Below are 21,878 nucleotides of genomic sequence, written 5' to 3'. Positions count from 1 at the left end.
TTTGCATAGACTACTTCCCCACAACTGGATAAGAGGTAGAAAATGGATGGATGGGTGGATACATTCATTTAGGTATGTTGTTATTTTACAATTATTTTTATTTCTTGTTGATTAATTTATAATAGTGATATTTTTATTTAGTAGTGTGGTTGTTTTCTATAGTGACCTCTGTGCCATGTTTTAATCTATCTGCACTGATAAACAGATATCTAATCTAAACTTCTTGTAACGTTTCCTCAGAGGTTGCCTGACTGTGATATGCTGCTAGCCGTACAGAGTCAAGGCTGTGCTGTTGAAATCCTATATTCTGTTTCATCTGCTACAAGTGTTTGAGTATCTCTCAACATTTTTTAATCACATAACCACATCTCACAAACAACTCTTTTGTGGCAGTGAAAGATGTGTTCATTACTCCTATTTTCTAGATCCCCTTATCACAGCCTAAACAGGCAAAACCTGATGATAATATTTAACTGCAGTAGCAGCAAATCCAATGAGATAAAATGTACAAAATAGGAAAACAACTATAAGTGCATCAGAAGCAAAAACGTAAAGCACATTAGCCTGAAATTGTGAATCTATCTGGTCTCAATAGAGAATAATAATAAGAAGAAGAAGAGTGAAGATTCAAGAGTTTATTCATCTCACACACACAATTATATAATGTGGAGTGAAATGAAAAGCTGGTATTCTCCAAGATTCTGCAAAATAAAAGCAAACACACAATAGAATCTATACTAATTAATAAAAGGCAAAGCCCTCACTGACTCACTGACTGACTGACTGACTGACTGACCCACTCATCACTAATTCTCCAACTTCCCGTGTAGGTGGAAGACTGAAATTTGGCAGGCTGATTCCTTACAGCTTACTTACAAAAGTTAGGCAGGTTTCATTTCGAAATTCAACGCATAATGGTCATAACTGGAACCTCTTTTTTGACAATATACTGTAATGGACGGCAGCTCGATGGCCGTGGAAGGCGGAGTTGAGTGTCACGTCATCACGCCTCCCACGTAATCACGTGAAAAGACTGTGAACGCAGTAGGGAGAAATGAAGGAAGAGCCGCAAACAGCGAAGAACAAAAAATTCATTAAACAATTGAGAAGGGAGCGAAACAATAAGAAGCGAGCGAGTGAAGCATACAAGCATGTTCATTAGGGAAACAAAGCATGGTGTAAAACGTAAGTTTAAATTAAGTTTATAGAAACGCTCCCGCTGCGGATTGCAATAACATATTCGTGAGATAAAAGTTTAATGAGAAGACACGAGGTATAAACGAACCACACGCCGTAGCGCAACATTAGGGGCTTCACTTCTGGCGCTGACGTTCGAGATTCGATTCCCGAGAGGGGATGCAATGCGTGTGTACGCATGAAGAGCACAGAATTAGGGCGAAACACGTGTCGCGTACTCTTTGCATAATTTGAAAGTAAACAATTTCAACCATTCTATGATCTGATTCACGCAACTGAAAGACGGCACATGGCGGATGTTAGCCGACTTGCTGACCGCAACGTTAGGGGCTTCAATTCTGGCGCTGACGATAGAGATTCGATTCCCGAGAGGGGATGCAGTGAGTGTGTACGCCTGATGAGCCCAGAATTAGGGAGAGACATGTGTCGCATACTCTTTGCATTATTTGAAAGTAAACTATTAAAACCATTCTATGATCTGCTTCTGGGAACAGAAAGAGGGCACATGGCGGACGTAAGGTGACTTGCTGACCAACCACAAGCGTAATCTGGCAGGTAACCACCCATACAATCAGATTGTGATTCAGAAAACGAATGCCATGAATGTAATTACCACGATCTACATACTGTCAAATAAACGAAACACACGCCGTAGCACGACAGCTGTGAAAAGGGAGGTTCACAAAAAAACAGATCCTTAACAAATTGTTATTGGTATATTTTCAATCCGTTTCAAAAGGTTTTCTTTTCTTCTTAATAAAAAATTAAAAGCAGTACTTCGCCGCAACGAACCGCAAGAATTTGGCTATATATATCTGCTTCTCGCAATTAAAAGAGGGCACGTGCCGGATGTTAGACGACTTGATGACCAAGCATAAGCGTTACCTGCCAGGTAACCACCCATACAATCAGATTGTGATTCAGACTAGGAATGCAATGAATGTAATTACCCCGATCTACATACAAGGCGAAAGTCTTGCAACATTCAAAGATGATGGTTTGGGATAAGTACACCATGGAACATAAAAGAGCTTATGAAGCCTTGAACCGAAAAAAGCAAGATCTCAGAGATCGTAAAAAAAAAAATAGGAGGTAATGTCATTTTACTCGCTGTAGAGTGTAGTCAAACATTACCAGTTATTCCACGAGGGAGACCAGCAGATGAACTCAATGCGTGTTTAAAATCCATGCTTCTCCCACGGTCGGTTATATGTCGCGTGTTCTTGGGTAGGTACAACAAAAAATGTATACATTTAAGCATGTAATGGGCAAACAAAAAATGAGGTATACCCAAAGGCACTGCAGTAGTACTCAATGTAACTTTACTTCTTAAATGTTAATGTTTTACTGTTTAATAATTTATACGCTTCTTATATGTTGTTCAAATTCTTTTATCAAAATACCAGTGACAGCGCAATGCACGATAACATGGAGTGAATACTCCATACGCATCCGCCCACAGCCGCCCTGGTGTGCGCAGATAGGAGTTGATTCTACAATAAAATAAAATAAAGATAAAAAGAGTAATACAATCATCACCCATAAAGCGGATAGTAGACGTGACGTACTATATGTGTACCAGATTTCAAGTCAATAGGTGAAATGGTTTGCGAGCTACAGGTGATTTAAAATCCTGGACAGACAAACAAATAGCCACGGTAGCAAATTATAGAAGAAGATTTTATTGTTTAATAATTTATATTTATATGAAATGTGCTTCTTATATATTACTTCATATTCTCATATGATAATGATGTTAATGTTGTTTATATTGATTTCTATGTTATTGTAAGTGCATGTATGTATATATATATATATAATATGTATATGTATATATATATATATATATATATATATATATATATATATATATATATAATATGTATATGTATATATATATATATATAATATGTATATGTATATATATATATATTGTGGAGGATTGCCGGCTTTCCAGTCCGGCCCTCACCCCCAGGCCGCTAGGAGGAGCCCTCCGGACAGCATATTGGTGCCCCGAGTTCCAGCAGGGCCTCATGGACTCTGTAGCTTTTATACACAGCCCTGCTGGATACCTTGGGGGCCGCCAGGAGTCGCTGTGAAGGGCCTCATGGACTCTTGCATGCCCTATAACCCGGGAGTGCGTCACAGTCACGTGACTGGAGGAAGCGACGTGCTCCCGGGATGAAGAAAAGGACTGTTTGCCCTGACCCGGAAGGAAAACGGACTTGTGGGTTTGGCTTGGAGCCACTTCCGGGTCAGGGGCTATAAAAGGACTCTGGGTAAGCCCAGACACCGAGCTGAGCTGGGAGGAAGGTGGGCTAAGAGTCTGGGATTGGAGGATTGTATTTAAGAGAGAGAGAGAGTTTATTGTGTATAGGAGTGTGGTGAGGAGAGTGCTTGGTGCACTACTGTATAATAAAAATAATTATTATTATACTTTGACCTGGTCTCAAGAGTGGTACCTGAGGGTGTTAGAGGTGGCTCCACGCCTCTACTGCTACACTGGCGTAGTCGGCAGGATTATCTGGCCGTCCGTTGGCAGAAACCTGCATTTAAATATAAATTTTGTGGTGGCAGAAAACCCTGAGAAGGTCCCGCTTGAAACCGCGGAGGCGCAAACACCCCCCACTACAGAGAAGGCTGTGACGCTGATGAATCTCGCCTCGTACCTGGTCGAGATGGGGAAGAAGTCGGGGAAAAAAGAAGGATAACACCGACTGGGTAAAAGACATGACCGACGACGAGTTGGCCTGGACTCGCCTGACTGGGTATGCTGGCGACAGGGAGCTAATAAAGGCTGAAGAAGCCCGAAGGGCGCAACAGCAGGAACGCTGCCAGCCAGGGGCCGCGCCGAAAACCCTAAATAAAGTGGGAACACCGCTGATGGATCTGGAGGTATGTGCTGAGAAAAAGCCCGAAGTTTCGGGCTGTTTTTCATCTTATTTTGCAGAAGCTTACCTCCAGAGAGCGGACGGCGCGTTAGATGCCTGTCGCATCCCTCCCCAAGATGGCCGCGGTACACAGAAGGCAGGCCAGGCTAGGAGTCGTCAATCTACCAGCCCATTCGAGGACAACCACGTGACCTCGCGCGATGGAGTCTGGGATAGAGAAGGTCAACAGCGGTCCTTCGGTGAGGTCAGTCTTCCCCTGACGGTTCAGAGCTCCCTGAAAGGGAAGGGGGCGGCGAGCGAAGCAGCGCCAACTTCAAGCAAAGGTAAAAAGGAGCGGGAAGTGACTGTAGTGTCTGCCGGCAAAGGTAAAAAGGCAGACCGCAGCCAGCCACAGGAGGCTATCCGTTCCTCTAAAGACTCCAAATCCCAGGAGGCCTTGCGAAGCCCAGCAGAGCACGTGCCAGGAGTGGACGTGCTCATTGGTTCCCGGTCGGCAGGTGGCCAAAATAAGGAAGTAGCCTTACTGCCGGCCAAGACAAATAACTTTATAAACTTAGGGGAGCTCGATGAGTATCTCGAGCCCCTAAATATTGTCTTCCAGGGGATCGAGGACCTGAGGAGACGGCTGGAGGAGCTGGGAGCCACGGTCAAAGCGCCGCTGAGGAGACTACATGAATACCTTCGGCGGTTAGGACGTGAAGCCCCGGCCTCAATTGATTCGGCGGTGCAGGTGAGTGAAATCTGCGCCGTATATAATAAGGGGACGCAGTGTGAACCGGCACCGCGTTTAATAAGTTGTGGTTGCCAAAGCGCTGTGTACCCGACAGTCGAATGTGGCACGATAACGGAGTGGTCGGGAAATTGTCCGTCAGAACCGGAGCAGCGGTATCAGATGCTGCTCTGGACTAATGCGGACGTTAAGAGCCCGACCCGCGTGGAAAAGGGGTTACCGTTGATTACTGAAGGGACGGGGGAAGTACCGATCGTCCCGGAGCAGTTGAATAGTGCTGTTACCCGAAAAGATACGGTACTAATGACGCTGCCTCCGAGTTTACACAGGACAACGGGCGTGCAAACAGCAAAGAGGCTCTCTCTTTTCCATAGAGAGCCTCACGCTGTGCACAAGCCCCAGAAAAAGCAGGAGATCCCCGAATTAAAAAGAGGGTCTCCTAACAACCTAAAGAAAAGGGCAAAGAGCAGCAAAGCGGCTATAATTCCCTCCTTGGAGGAGGACAGGGCGGAGCTAACCCTAACGGAGTTTCCAAGGTGTTTTAGGTCCCAAGAAGAGAGGCGACCAGGAGGACGGCGGCGGTGTTACAACTGCCGTCAACCGGGCCACCTATGGCGAAGTTGTCCCCGGAGGACAGGGGAGCGGTGGGTTAACCATTACACTGTTCCCCCAAGGTTCGCTGGGGAGTCTCGACATCGTCGCCAGGGTCCGGACGACGCGTCCTCTTGGAGGAGAACGTCCCTCGCGGGGACCAACGTTCCGCCCCAGTTGGCTTCACTGAGAGGGGGGAACTGTGGAGGATTGCCGGCTTTCCAGTCCGGCCCTCACCCCCAGGCCGCTAGGAGGAGCCCTCCGGACAGCATATTGGTGCCCCGAGTTCCAGCAGGGCCTCATGGACTCTGTAGTTTTTATACACAGCCCTGCTGGATACCTTGGGGGCCGCCAGGAGTCACTGTGAAGGGCCTCATGGACTCTTGCATGCCCTATAACCCAGGAGTGCGTCACAGTCACGTGACTGGAGGAAGCGACGTGCTCCCAGGATGAAGAAAAGGACTGTTTGCCCTGACCCAGAAGGAAAATGGACTTGTGGGTTTGGCTTGGAGCCACTTCCGGGAGAGAGAGAGAGTTTATTGTGTATAGGAGTGTGGTGAGGAGAGTGCTTGGTGCACTACTGTATAATAAAAATAATTATTATTATACTTTGACCTGGTCTCAAGAGTGGTACCTGAAGGTGTTAGAGGTGGCTCCACGCCTCTACTGCTACAATATATAATATGTGTATATATATATATATAATATGTATATATATATATATATATATATATATATATATATATATATATATATATATATATATATATATATGTGTGTGTGTGTATATATATATATATAATATGTGTGTATATATATATAATATGTGTGTATATATATATATATATAATATGTGTATATATATATATATATATATATAATATATGTGTATGTATATATATATATATATATATATATATATATATATATATATATTATATATTATATATGTGTATGTGTATATATATATATATAATATATGTGTATATGTGTATATGTATATATATATGACAGCAACACTCATAACAATGACAACACAATTACATTGACAATCATGTTACATTATTTTTGAAATGTTTCCTTTACTTTTTCATAACCTCTTTAACACACTACTTCTCCGCTGCGAAGCGCGGGTATTTTGCTAGTGTATAATAAAATTATAAAGATCAAATTAACTACATTAAAAACAATTAAATAAACTAGATAAAATTAAACTAGATTAAAAATAAGTTAAAAGTCTTAAATCTCCAACAGTAAAAAGTATAAAGTGACTCTGCAGTAAGTTATAGTGAGTGAGCCATGAGTTTTAGGTTTGAATGTTTGTTGGATTGTCAGAGTTCAGGATTCCAATTGTCTGAGGGTAAAAGCTCCTCTTGAGTCTTTCAGTTTTTGCCATTAGACTTCGTAGCCACTTGCCTGAGTTGAGCAGGCTAAGCAGTCTGTTGCTGGGTTGGGTAGAGTCCATAATTATTTTCACTGCCCTAGTCCTACAGCGCTTGGTGCAGATTTCCCGCAGAGAGGGCAGTGCTGTTCTTAAGATGCACTCTGCTGAACGCACCACTCTCTTCAGGGCTTTGTGATCTTATACTGTGTTAGGATGCTCTCCATGGCACCAATGTAAAAAGTTTTCAGTATGATTGGCGAGACCTTGAATTTTCTCATATGATAAAGGCGCTGTCTTTCCTTCATGACCTGAGTTTGTTTGTGCTGGGTTCATGTCAGGTACTTAGTGATGAGCACACCCATGTATCTGAAGCTGCTCACCCTCTCAACAGGAACTCCTTTTATGCTGCTACTTCCACCTGAAATTCACCACTAGCTCCTTGGACTTGCTGACATTCAGTGAGAGGTTATAAGCCTGGCACCATACTGCCAGGTTCTCTACCTCATTCAGACAGGCATCCTCATCATTGTTGGAAATGAGGCCTAAGACCACTGTGCCATCAGCAAACTTATCAATGGGGTTGGAGCTGTGCTTGGCCACACAATCATGTGTGTAAAGGGAGTACAGTAGAGGACTCAGTACACAGCCTTGCAAAACTCCTGTGCTGACATTGATAGTGTTTGAAAAGTATTTGCCTGCTCTCACCACCTGAGGTCTGCCCATTAGAAAATCCTGCACCCATTCACCGAGTGGGATATTAAGCCCCAGGTCTTTAAGCTTTGTGGCCCGTAAGTGGGGGACAATGGCTGTAAAGGCTAAGCTTTAGTGTATAAACAACAATCTTACATAATTCCACTTCTTGCTGTCTATGTGGGACATAGAGGTGTGCAGAATATGTGAGACGGTGTCATCCGTAGACCTGTTTGCACAGTATGCAAACTGGAGTCTCAATAATCCCCTTGAAGCACTTCATGACAAGAGACGTGAATACTATGGGACAGTAATCATTAAGGACACAAAGGGTTTATTGTTCTTTGATAAGGGTACAATTTTTTAAAACAGGTGGGAACCACAGACTGGGCTATAGAGTAATTGACAATGGATGTAAACACTCCAAAAGCTGATTGGCACATGATTTAAGAATGCGCCCGGAGATACCATATGGACCTAAAGCTTTCCTGCAGTTCACACAGATGAAAGTTAGACTCCTTCTTCCTTGTACCTCCTCTTTATCTTCTTCACAACCTTCCTCAGAAAGTTGCAGGCTGCCTTGTATTCACTATAGTCTCCAGTCTACAATCCCACAATTCTGCAATTCACCACGTCCCTGATTGGTTTGTCTACCCATAGCTTCTGATATGGGAAACACAAGATTGTTTTTGTTGGAAAAATGGACTCTGCTAGCATATAGCAACAAAGTTGATAACTGCATCAGCAAACCCGTTGACATCATTAGAGCTCGACTAGAACATGTTACAGTCCACATCGTCAAGCGTATCCTGTAGCATGGCTTCTGATTGAGAAGACCAGCATTTGATCTCTTTCGTCACAGGAACCTTATGATGCATTGTTTATACTCAGCAAGAAGGAAAATGGTGGCATTATCCGACCTGTCGAAAACCGGTTGTGAAAGTGCTTTGCAGTTGGACATGTGGCATACTGGTGAAAGTTCAGCATGACCCGTCTGAGGTTAGCTTTGTTAAAGTCCCCCGCCACAATAAACAGGGCATCCGGGTGCTTGATTAGATGTTCATTAAGCACATCAAGGAGTTTAGACAAAGCCTTATCTACGTTAGCCCGAGGGTTTATATAGAAGAGGTGAAGATAAAGCAGAAAACTCATGCGGAAAATTATAAGGGCGGCAGATGAGTGCCAGATCTTCTAGATCAGCAGTGCAGGAGTGCAAAAAACTTGAGATGTTTCTGGGATCGGGTGGCATGGTGGCGCAGTGGGTAGCGCTGCTGCCTCGCAGTTGGGAGACCTGGGGACCTGGGTTCGCTTCCCAAGTCCTCCCTGTGTGGAGTTTGCATGTTCTCCCTGTGTCTGCGTGGGTTTTCTCCGGGCACTCCAGTTTCCTCCCACAGTCCAAAGACATGCAGGTTAGGTGGATTGGCGATTCTAAATTGGCCCTAATGTGTGCTTGGTGTGTGGGTGTGTTTGTGTGTGTCCTGCGGTGGGTTGGCACCCTGCCCGGGATTGGTTCCTGCCTTGTGCCCTGGATTGGCTCCAGCAGACCCCCGTGACCCTGTGTTCGGATTCAGCGGGTTGGAAAATGGATGGATGTTTCTGGGATCGCACCATTTATTGCTTGTCATAAAACAGACACCTCCACCTTTTACTTTACTGGATTCAGCCATCCAAAAGACTGAGAAATACTCAGATGGGTTACTGCTCAGTCTGGTATTGCAGGTGAAAGCCATGTTTCAGTCAATAATGATAAAAATATCAAATAGGTATTTAGACAATATTTTTGAAAATGTTTCTGTCTGTTATGAGCTGTCCTACTTAAAATTAATTAGAATATATAAAGTTTAAATGATGAATGCTTGCTTGAATCGTCCCACGGTAAAAATAATTCAAAAAGATCAATGCCATATGACAAAAATTTGCACAGTGAAGCAAAGATCACATGATGACAAAGAAATAACAGCATCACAAATAAGGTCATGCTGCCCTCCTAAACTGTTTGTGGCATCATTTTAAGTGTGTTTCATATTGCTACTTCACAGCTGATGTTCATAGTCGACATATTTTTTTTTTATCTTAAAGACACCCTTTGCCAATGATCAGGTGTTTGTTTTTTAAAATGTCCTAGTTTTAAGAATTTAGAGAATTATCCACAGCTTTTTCACTTTATTAACATCTTATTGTGGTATCTGAACTCCTAGCTGTACTGACTGTAAAAAGAGCAGTCAGTCCAAAAAATTAAAGAGTGAGGATCAGGAGAAAGAATAAAGTCAAAGGATAAAGGAAGGGTCAAAACTTAAAGTCAAGAACAAAAGAATGTCAAAGTCAAATTGAAAAACCAAAAGTCAGTGTCAATAGGCAGAGATTTGTTTCAAAACACCAGTAATCAATAATCATGGGTAAAAACATTGATTTCCTGAATAATTGCTATTTTTCATTTAAACGATTCAATATTGATTCTTAAAGTCTTAAGGTCGATATTGTTAATCTCTACCCTGCTTAATTACATTTTTGACATTTGATCCAGTAGAAGTCACAAATTAGCCTGTTAAGGCTTTCTACGGAAAAAACCCAATAGACTACTGCCTCACATAAAATGCTGTGTCCTCCTCAACTGAAATCAGGGCCTTGACACTTAACTCAGATGTGTGGATGTGCTACAGATTCAAACAGTGCGCATGTAAAGGACAGCTGGATAAAAGCAAGACCATATGTAAGCTGTGCAACTCAGAAGTTAAGTATTGTTGTAACACAACAAATCTGAGAAATCATTTATCTTGACGTCACCCATAAACATAGTCTCAGTTGACATCCAAACGATTAGAGAATAAACAATCTAGAAGAAAGTGTCCAATTACAAACAGAGGTGCTAAGTTTATTTACCAGACTGAAGGGGATGATAGTGTTAAATGCGGAGCTAAAATTAGCAAATAGCATCTTGATGTAGGAGTTGTTGTTGTCCAGATGTGTCAAGGAAGAGTGAAGAGCCAAGGATTTGGCATCCTCCATTGACCTATTTGGACGATATGCAACTTGGTAGGGATCAAGTTTGGGAAGTACACTGGATTTGACTTAAGCCAGAACCAGTCTTTCAAAGCACTTGGTGATGATATGGGTGAGTGCAACAGGACAGCTGTCATTTGGGCTGCCTGGAGAGGATACTTTAGGCACTGGTACAATCATTGTGAACTTAAGGCATCCAGGGACAACAGCCGGAGCCAAAGACAAACTGAAGATGTTACTGAAGACCTCATACACTTGCCCAGTGTTGCTCTTAAGCACATGCCTGGGTATGCCATCAGGACCAGCAACCCTGCATGCATCCCCTTTGCTCAGTACAGATTGTACAGTGGAGGTGGTAAGTCTGAGGGGCTGGTTGTCTCAGGAAGGAGTTTTGGTTGCAAGTGTTTTATTGTCCTGATTAAAACAAGCATAAAGTTGTTGAGCTCCTCAGGAAGGGATACATTGCTTGTTGTTGAGATTGTATTTACCTTACTGTATTCTGTGATGGTCTGGATGCCTTGCCACAGACGTCTTGGGTCGACGTTTTTGAAATGATCCTCAGTTTGTTGCTTGTGTTTCTGCTTGGCTCTCCTTATGCCCTTTTTCAGGTTGGCTCTGGATGTACTGTAGCTGTCAGCATCGCCAAATCTGAAAGTGTCATCACTTGCTTTCAGCAGGAGTCTAACCTCTCCATTCATCCAAGGCTTATGGTTAGGGAAGCTCCAGTCTCTGTGCCGAAACGTCTGCTGTAAAGCAGAGACTGCCTCTTCAGGCCAGACTTTTACCGTCCTCACAGAAGGTCTCACACATCTGATAAGTGGTGTGTATTTGGGGAGTAAGAGCAGGGAGAGGTGATCCGATTGCCCAAGGTACAGAGGCGGAAAGGCCTTTTAGGCTTCAGCAATGTTTGTATACACATGATGTAAGTTTCTATCTTTTTGGGTGGGACAGGAGACGTTTTGATGATCACTTGGGGAATACAGTTCTAAAGTTGCAATGATTGAAATTGCCTGCAGTAATGAAAGCTGGATGTGCTGTTTGTTGTTTGCTAGCAGCAGCATTCAGTTCTTTCATTGCAAGATTAGCATTGGCATCCAATTGTACATACACCGCAGTGATAATAATATATGTGAATTTGAGGGGTAAGTTAAAAGGTCTACATTTAATAATCAGATATTCCAGATCGGCAGAGCAATGAAATTCTGTTACAATGGTATCTGCACAATTAGCATTGTTCACATAAATGTACAGACCTCTGCTTTTGGTCTTACCGGTGTTATCTATTGTTCTGTCGGCCCTGAAGGTGGGCGCACTCCTCCAGCTCAATAGCATTGTCTGGGATACCATCATTTAACCACGTTTTGGTGAAAATCACGATTTTGGAGTACGTAATACATTTGTGTGAGGTTATCTGGAATCATAGTTTGTCTAGTTTGTTCGCTGGAGACCAAACATTGGCGAGAAAAATGCTTGGCATAGGTAGATGGTGGGGAGTTTGCTGATGCCTGGCTAATCTTTTACTCATTTTTTTCGTAAGCACTTGCTGTTTCTCCTTCAGAGCTTCTTTGCCACTGGATTTGAATGCTCTCTTTTTCTTATTCAGGAGACATTTTAGCTCCTTAGTAATTCAGGGCTTGTTGTTTGGAAAGCATTAGGTTAAAATGTTTAGTACATCTCAACTATAAGAAGAAAAGTTCAGTTAGTGAAATATGAACATCTAGATTCTGTATTATTGCAAAACTGGAAGCTGTTATTTTTTAAGCTTATCTTCCATCTTCATATATAACGAACCTAAGATAAGCAACCTCTTTTAACTGATAAGTTACTATTTTGTGGTCAGTACACCAGACAATACATTTACAAAGTTTATCAAAAGTCATGCTCACCCCAGCATATCAATTAATCAATCAATGTATCAATACATCAATATATCAATCAATCACCTTTATTTAAATCACCATGCAGCATGGTCCCAATACACTGTACAAACAAGACAAAAAGATGGTACAAAATATACAGTAAGCAAGGGAAAATTTAAATTAAAAAAAACAGCAACATCAATGTTAAAGAAATAAATAAAAAATACAATATGAAATTAGAAACACCATTTAAAGGGATGTCAGCAAATAATAAAAATAATAATTTAAACTTTTAAAAGAATGTTTTAAGATGGTAGACGTAATTGAATTCAAAGGAAGGTTGTGATGATTTGAGTAAAAGTAAGTTTTTTCTGTCTTGATTTAAAAATGTCAACTTTTTTTTGTGTTTTAACACACAACACAGTTCTTAAGTCCTGTGCTGTCCAATTTTATGGTGTCATCTGTTCAGTCTGTCCCTAAGTCTCCAGAAAGTGCTGCTGCTGTGTAAAACATCCTGCATTGTTCCTCTTCCAAGGAAGACTAGAGACCAATGGTACTTACATCTCACATCATGAAGACCTTTGAGAGACTCATCCTGAAATATATAACACCACCTGGAACCACTGACCCTGGAAAAAGCTGGCACCACTGTGAGGATTCTGTTTTTTTGATGCTCCAGTGCCTTAACTACCATCCAGCCATCCGTGTCAAGAGGTAAAATCAGTGATATGCAGGTGGATGAGTCTATGGTGTCATGGATAATGGACTATCTGTTGGGCAGATCACAATTTGTGAGACTCAAGGACTGGATGTGAACAGCACTGGAACACCACAAGGAACAGTGCTATCTCCTTTTAACTTCACTCTGTACACCTCCAACTACAAATATAACACCAGGTCATGTCCACATTAATGACTGGCTGGACTGGTCTTGGAACACAGAGGAACTATATAAGAAAGGACAGAGCAGGCTCTTTTTCTTAAGTGACTGCATTCCTTTAATGTGGGAAGTGACATTCTTCACATCTTTTACATCTCTGTGATGGCCAGTGTGTTGTGCTGGGCTGGTACCATCAATTCAAGAGAGGCCCACTGAATCAACAAGCTAAATAAAAGGGCAGACTCAATTATGGAACACCTTCTGGACACCTAGGAGGTAGCAGCAAAGGAGATACTTAAAAGAAAACTGAGTGCCATTATGAACAATGCTGCACATCCTCTCTCTGACACACTGACACTGAGGACTTTAAGCCAGTGAATTATTAAGCAGAAGTGTGTCAATAAACGTTATGGAGGCTCCTTTATACCAAGAGCAATACATCACCTCACAGGTGGCGCAGTGGTAGTGCTGCTGTTTTGCAGTAAGGAGATTGTGGGTTCGTTTCCCAGGTCATCACTGTGTGGAGAATGCTTTGAGTAGTGAGAAAAGCACTACATAAATGTAAAGAGTTATTATTATAAATAAAACATAGCATATTTTACCAATGTAAAAGGGAAATATGCAGCAGTGTCTAGTTTTCCTAACATAACACAATAAGGGCACCTAGCGAGAATTAAACTGCTTTTATTAACTGTAAGTAGTTAGAATTCATTAATTAATGCACAACTCATCCAAGATGTGACACATTGTGTCTTGATGGCCTGGGTCAACCTGTGATTTATTTATTTTTAGGCAAACTATTGTAGCTTTGATAGTTGTGATGGTGCTGTACATGGCTTATTGGTAAGGTAACTAGCTGAACCCTCAGTTTTTCATATGGGCCGTATTATTCACTGGAACGGCAATAACATCATCAAAATTGGACGTGATAACTGGGTAACCACTTAGATGATGGGGAAGCTATAACGCCGCACATCGTTTTGCTGTGTCAGTTGTGAAACACAACCAGATACCCTTGAATGCAAGTAGAGGGGTCTCAACACATCTGGAGAGACAGAGAGAGGGGGTGGTCTGCCAGCCAATGAAGTTCCACAGCATCATGATTATATATGTTTGAGGTTGATTAGCATGCTCCATATAGGGATGTTTCAGGGCAGCACTCATGGCACATTGACGTATGTACATTTACAAGTTGATTTTGATTTATAAATACTAAATTGCATAGAAACGTGAGTATGCCAGATTTTATAAATCTGATTTTTTTGGGGGGTTTTTTGGCATACATATTTTTCTGTTTTTTTGGCATGTGCATATTTTTACACTTGAATCCATGCAAAGTTTTACAAATGAGATCCCAGGAGAGACAAACAGTGCTTGTAGTTGTGACTATACATAAATACAGAATATATATTTATAGGAGAGAAGAATAAAGGAGGGAATGTCAAGGCTGTACACATCACAGAGTTTTTTCTGGTGGTCCAGGTGTATGAGTGCAAAATAGACCCATCAAAACAGTTCAAGGTCCCACAGAGACTCGCTCTGAAATGTAGGAGTTGTGGGAGTCTATGGAAGCAGTGGTTACATAGGGGTGCTTTTCGGTAGCAAGGAGTGCCACCATACAGTAGGGGATCCAGGGTGTAGCTTTATAAAGGACTCCACCACTTGGAGTTGGGAGACGATCAGAAGTGAGGGCTTACCTGTTGAGGAGGTAGGAAGGAGTTGTTTATTTTGGTGGTCTCTTGTATATGGCCAAGACACCCACAGTCTAGTAGAAAACTAGAAAAGTATAGGAAGGCCCAGAGTGCCATAGCTTTTGTTGTCTTGCCTTTGTGCACTCCTTCTTTATTACCCTCCCATTTTATACTTAAAATTTACTTAATACATATGCTTCCTAATACCTATTTACTGTAGAATGGATTGTTGTTAGAGTGGCTCTCTGGCTAAATGATCTGGGCTGGTAACTGGAAGTTTGCCAGTTTGGATCTTGGCAGTGACAGAAGGAAAGCTGCACCATTGGGCCCTTGAGCAAAGCCCTTAAACTTCAATTACTCCTGGGGCGCAGTATACATAGCTGACACTGTGCTCTCACCTCAAAAAACTCTCTGGAGAGCAAGTTGTGGTATGCGAAAAAATGACAAATTCCTAATACAAGCAACTGTATATAGTATGGCGAGTAAAGGATTACAAACAAAACCGCAAAAGCACCCCGTACTCTTACAATGTAATGTTTTATAATATGGACCAGAAAAAGTCTCTCGCCATGGTTCAAAAGTAGAACTGAAGTAGCAAGCTTTTCAGTTAAAATACATCACCTTAGCCACTACTCCACACATTAACATCCATCCATCCATTATCAAACTCACTATATCCTAAGTACAGGGTCACGGGAGTCTGCTGTAGCCAATCCCAGTCAACACAGGGTGCAAGGCAGGAAACAAACCCCAGACAGGGCACACACACACACCAGGGACATTTTAGAATCACCAATGCACCTAACCTGCATGTCTTTGGACTGTGGGAGGAAACCCACACAGACATGGGGAGAACATGCAAACTCCACACATGGAGAACCTGGGATGCAAACCCAGATCTCCTAACTGCGAGGCAGCAGTGCTACCCACTGCGCCACCATGCCACCTCACACATTAAAATTCATGTTGAAAGCTGGGGCCTATGAGGTGTCAAAATAAAAGAAAGACTGACATCTAGAGGCAAAGGAGAATACTGTATGTCCTGAGTAACAAAATACATGTGGTGCTCAAGAAAATGGGTCAATGCCTATGCCAATATAAAAATTTACCTCAAGGAAGAAGATGAAAGTGTTCCAGTAATATGGCCATTGTGAAAACTGCCTGCTGGTTTAAATGAAAACTGCAAACTGTATCATATCAGTAATGCAAATAATGTATATGTTGTTTTCTTTAATTGTGCTTGTATTTATTACACTTTTTTTTGTCTATTGTTGTCATTCTATTACTGTCACTAGTCAGACGGAGACATTTAAGTATGACTTTTATTGGACTATGTGCACATAATGATATATTTGAAATTGAAAACACCTCACTGTATGACGGGGATGTAGAATTGAAGAACTTACTGAATATGTACTGTTAATTTTGATAAATGATACAGTTTGTAGGACATTCAGATAACAGAGTATTACAGCTTTCCACCAAAGTTGTACTTGGTGAAATCCCAGTCTGGAATTACACGCTTTGATGATAATTGCTTGCTTTGGCTCCTTAATAGAATCTTTTCTAGGTTTCAGCAAATTTCTTTGGGATTTTAAGATTGCAAAACTGTGCATGGTAAATTCTTTTCAGCAGGCAACATGTTTTGCACTTTTCATCTGCAGTTTGCGCAGCACCCAAAGCTTTCCATAGAGCTGTTTAAAAAATTGTTATTGCTTTTCTTACGGATAAATCTACAAAAGAAGATTTGAAGCTGAATGTATTTAGAGTTTGTTAACCTCATCCCAGAAGAAGTAGATCATACTTGAAAGTAAATGCAAAAAATGCATTTAGGTGTTATTTTTGACGCTAGCTTGTCATTTAAAACACACATTATAAAATTATCCAAAGCATGTTTTTTCCATCTTAAAAATGGTGAAATATTAATACATTTTCGAAATAAGCGAGATACTAAAAAATTAATTCATACATTTATTTCTAGTATAATTGACTACTGCAATGTGTTCAAATCATTTGTTATACAACTTTCAGTTCATTCAAAATAATGCTTCAAAAATTATCACAAGAACAAGAAAATACACACGACACCAGTTTTCAAGTCCTTTCACTGGCTCCCTGTTAAGTTTAGGACTGATTTCAAAATCTTCCTTTTAACTTATAAAACCTTAAATGGCCAAGGCCCTGCTTACTTACAGTACCTCAACTTATCATTATTTCCAAACTGGAGCACACATTGACGTCCTAAGATCCGGCCTGCTTATGATTCCAAGGATTAATAAAATGACAGTGGGAGTTTCAGCTTCTAGTTACAGGGCCCTGAAGCTGTGTAATGATCTGCCTACTAGAATGAGAGGTGATCCTTCAGTCACAGCTTGTATATCCAGGCTGAAAACTTACTACTTCAGTTTAGCATATCCTGACTAGAGCATCTGATTAGCTGTGCATAGAACATCTCTATCTGTTAGTCATTTCTACAGATATATAAGTATAATATTTTTTAACCATTACTAACCCTCCTCTATTCTGTTTCTCGTCTTAGAATCTGGATGTGGCACTTGATGCCATTGGTCTATTGCCAGGCTGCTCCAAGTCATCTCTTATAGAGGAGCATTGACATCATCAGATGGAAAGATTCTCTCATCTGATTGGACGGCCAGCACAGATTCCACTATAGAAGACACAGGAATGAGAAGACGGTCAGTTGGCTGAGGCCTCCAGGACTGTGACTTTATTTTTGGTTTTCTCTTTTACAATTTTAATCTCCTGTACTGTCAATCGGCTATAATTCATCAATTACTTGATGGAGAGATATTGTTGGTTTTCATTCATGTTTAATCAGTTTCTGCCCTCTTCTCTGTGTGTTTTAACAAATCCGCATTTATATTTGTACCAGTTGTGTATTTAGTAATTAGTATAATCTTGTATTTTAACTGAGAATTGTTCAGAATGTTTTGTGCATGCTCTCAGTGAGGAGCGCTGTACAAAAATAAGTGGCAGACTGTTAGTCATGTTGCTGATCAAAATAAAGTAATTAACAATTTCTTTATATTTTTGAAAGAGTTACTGTTGATAATAAAACCGTTTCTTTGTAATACATTTCTTCACATTTTTTGCAAATTTTGATAGAGTTCATGATATATCATATATGTATAGACCTATTCTGCAGCATCCTGATAATAAATGGTCCAGCAGTCAACGTGTTAAAGCTTTTTAAGGATCCTCTAGTAGCTTTTGCCAGTGTTTTACTGTTGTGACAAAATCACAACTTGCAATAATATATAGCCTCCTACAAATCAGATGAAACACAGAATTCAAACTAACCTCAAATTTTACTACGGCATATGTTTTTGATTGTGCTGTATTTTATCACCTTCCCAGTGTGTTCACCTGGTCCCCAATTTGACCATTTTTCTGTTTCATTTAGCCAACAATATTAGGTTCCTTCACAATGGACTTATACAGCCCTGTGCTTATCAGATCAGTTCAATATATGTAGATATTTGCCCTCATTTAATGTTTTAAGAAACATGTTAGGACTGTTAAAAAAGACAGCCTTCTTAACTCTCTAAACCAAAACTAATTGCCAAGGAGGCCAAATTGCACAAATGTGCCAAATTTGCACTGGGATAAAGTTGAAATAGGAAAACAACTCTATGGCCCCTTTAAGTCCATGTTTGCTGGTGTTGACTCTCTTTCTACCACAAGGAGTTCCTTGGCCGCTGGGCCCACCTCTCAAGTAGGTAAAGTACTCCCTTCTCCGACTGTCTGTCTCTTGTGATTTATGTTAATCCAGCCAGTAAGCCCTAACCTCAGTTTCCACCAAAGCCTTAAGCTCAGTGGGCCTTAATATGAGATAGCTTCAAGCTTCACCCAGTATCTTTTAGTCAAGTCTATTATCAACTGAACAGTCAGATTTGTATCTATAAAGTCTCAGGGTCAACAAGTCAGAGTGCCTTCTAGTGACCAGGGAGCCTTCTGGTCACTCTGACCTGTGAGTCTTCTGTGGGCTGGTTCTGTTAGATTCCTTCCCTCTTCCCTCCAGGACTGTAGGAATGCTACCTGACAGTTAGGGTATCTCGTGGACCTCTTGCCAGTCTTCCTGCTCTCCTCATTCACATTTGCAACGTCATTCCACTTCTGCTTCCCTGCGGCTGTTTGCTGTCCAAGGAGGTATTCCTGTCAACCTTAAAGTGGGAGAGATACACGGAACCTTGTATCATCATGGGTGACAATAATTTTATGGCTTTGGAATCTTGTGAATATGAGGGAGTGCAATTTAAAGTGGTGGAGAATATGAGAGTGCAGTATTTAATCTTGTTTTTAGAGAAACTGCAACCTCACTCTTTACCTCAGAAAATAATTTTATTGATTGGGTATAGGGATATAGTAAGTCCTAAATTTTCAAAAATAAATTTACATCTATTGGTATCAATAGGTTTACTTACCTTGGCAGTGACATTCATGTCTCTGGTGACTCTTCCTATGAAGTCAGTAAACGGATTGGGAGAGCATGGGGGGTCATGAGGTCAATGGAAAGGGGTGTATGGCGCTCCCGATATCTATGAAAAAGGACGAAGGTTCAGGTTTTTAGAGTCATGGTGCTTCCTGTCTTGCTACACGGTTGTGAGACTTGGACGTTATCCAGTGACCTGAGACGAAGACTGGACTCCTTTGGTACTGTGTCTCTCCGGAAAATCCTAGGTTACCATTGGTTTGACTTTGTGTAGAATGAGCAGTTGCTCATGGAGTCCCGATTAAGGCACATTACCTGCATTGTGAGGGAGCGTCAGTTACGGCACTATGGTCATGTGGCGCGTTTCCCCGAGGGTGATCCAGCTTGTAAGATCATCATTGTTGGGGACCCGAGTGGCTGGGCCTGCTGTCCCCTGACTCTGTGCATCTCTAGTGCAATTATTCTTTTTTAAAGCTTGCTGAGCTCAGTGCACATTTTGTGCCATAATTTCTATCATATAAACCATCACAGTAGCATACAAAAAAATCTCTATGCATACTCTATATACACCCATAAAAATAGTATTCACTCCTTAAATTCCCAAAAGCAAAATTACCATAAATATCAAACACACCAAAGGACCTTACAGATAATTTAAGTAAAAATGAAGTCTTCTTTTGTATTCCTGTATATTGGGTGCTTTGCTTCATACATTTTTTTGTACTTCTTTCACAACTTCCTTTTGTAAATGAAGATCAGTTTATGTCACAGCAGAAGATCCTCTCAGTGTATATAAAAGGACCATCTACTGCCTGCAGAACAGATTCTTCCTTTTAGCTGAAGAAGCACCATGCAGCCCGCTTATCTTCTCAGTGTGGCTATTGCCTTAGTCGCAGTAGGCAGAGCAGAGGTGATGAATGACTTCTCCTCTTGTATTAATTTCTTTTTTGGGGAAAAACCCCCAACTGGCTTTGAGGAGGCTGCCTTCCCTATTCCAGAAGAGCGCCACCCAGATGACAGTGCACCCGACTGTTTAGCTGCCTATCAGCAGAGGTCACCTGCTTATATCTGCCAGAAGATTCCAAACAGAAACCAGTCTTACTTTGCCACTTTGTACGACAGGGGCCGGAGAATTCCTCTCTTCTCTGCCTACCTGTTAGAAAAAAATCCAGCTTGTGATATGCGATTGGGTTACATCCGTGTGGAACCTCAGGTTAGTTTGAAACTGTCTTTGGAGCAAACATTACTTGATTTTGTTTAGCTAAAAATAATATAAAAATGTCATATTGCATAGTGTGCAACAAAAGAGAAACCTTCTGTCGTAATAGCCTTCAAGCCAAGACAGCAGAATGTTTTTTTGATTGATTAATTGATTGACTGATTGATTCACTGACTGGTTGGTTGATTTTCTTTTCTTCAGTATGAATCTCCTGGAGAAAAAGGGGAAAATGTATGACTAATAAAGAGCACTTGTTGTTAGTATTCTTTACAGCAAACTTGTTTATCTATTCTTTTAAGCAGCAGTTTTACTAGGTAGGTAAGTAATCATGTCCAGCACCTCCATATCAATCGGATACTGCATACATCAGTTGGGGTTGTTAGAGGGTGCTTTTGAACCAAACTCAAATGCTGCCTGTGAAAAATCGATTCATTTATGAGAGTTTTGCTGGGTTGATAAGTTAGTATGTCTGGTATATCCATATCTGTCAGATACTACATAACCTCAACGTGCTACTGACTAGTGCTGAGTATGCGTAACTCACATTGTATTTTTATTCATGCCTCAATATATGCATTCATGTAGAGCGAGCTCTGTACAAGCAAATGCATTACACATATGCTTGCATGAAATGTATAAGCTTAACATTGGTTCAGTTCCTCATCCATGATTGCACACTATGTGACTTTTCCCATTTGTCACTAGAAGACAAAACCATGTGTGTTTGTGGTAACAGGCAATATCTTTGTAAAATTAGCACAATTATAATTGTTAAATATCACAATACTTTTGAAGCAACACCATCATAATTGAAAAATAACCCAGTGAAACATGTTTCCATAACGACAGGAATAAGGTTCTGTTAAGTAACGGTTACTTTTAGGGATACTGCTTAGATTTGATTGTGGTGTGTATTAATGTACCTGCACAAAACATCAATCTCGCCTGTAAAGAGAGTCGTGGTCACATGTAATAATAATAATAATTCATTATATTTATATAGCGCTTTTCTCAGTACTCACAGCGCTATCCACACAGGGAGGAACCGAACCCACAATCTTCCACAGTCTCCTTACTGCAAAGCAGCAGCACTACCACTGTGCCACCTGTGATGATGCTGAACAAATTGTTGGAACAATAATATTTGAATATTATTTCAAGTAATATTTTCGTAAACTGTTGTAACTGGGAATAGAAGACAAAGTAAATGTTACAATTTTTAATGTCTTTTTGCTGACAATGATATTGATTTTGTGTTGGATGAACTTTGCATAATTACCTCTTTTTCTGGAT

The 21,878-nt window shown here is 41.0% G+C and overlaps 1 protein-coding gene across 3 annotated transcripts in view; it reads left to right on the top strand.

Annotated features, from left to right (window-relative positions):
- Window positions 1-21,878, top strand: part of LOC114649053 (endonuclease domain-containing 1 protein-like) — a 132,003-nt gene that overhangs the window by 60,132 nt on the left and 49,993 nt on the right. Inside the window, exon 2 of one of the 3 annotated variants that reach the window (XM_051924370.1) lies at window positions 20,277-20,579. The exons of the other annotated variants lie outside the window; for them this stretch is intronic. Within the exon in view, the coding sequence (XP_051780330.1) occupies window positions 20,277-20,579 (303 nt within the window). The remainder of the gene's footprint in view (window positions 1-20,276; window positions 20,580-21,878) is intronic. 3 annotated transcript variants of the gene reach the window in all.

The sequence above is a fragment of the Erpetoichthys calabaricus genome, chromosome 3 (genome assembly GCF_900747795.2).
Source record: "Erpetoichthys calabaricus chromosome 3, fErpCal1.3, whole genome shotgun sequence".
Lineage (NCBI taxonomy): Eukaryota > Metazoa > Chordata > Cladistia > Polypteriformes > Polypteridae > Erpetoichthys > Erpetoichthys calabaricus.
This window is presented reverse-complemented; position numbering and strand designations above follow the sequence as displayed.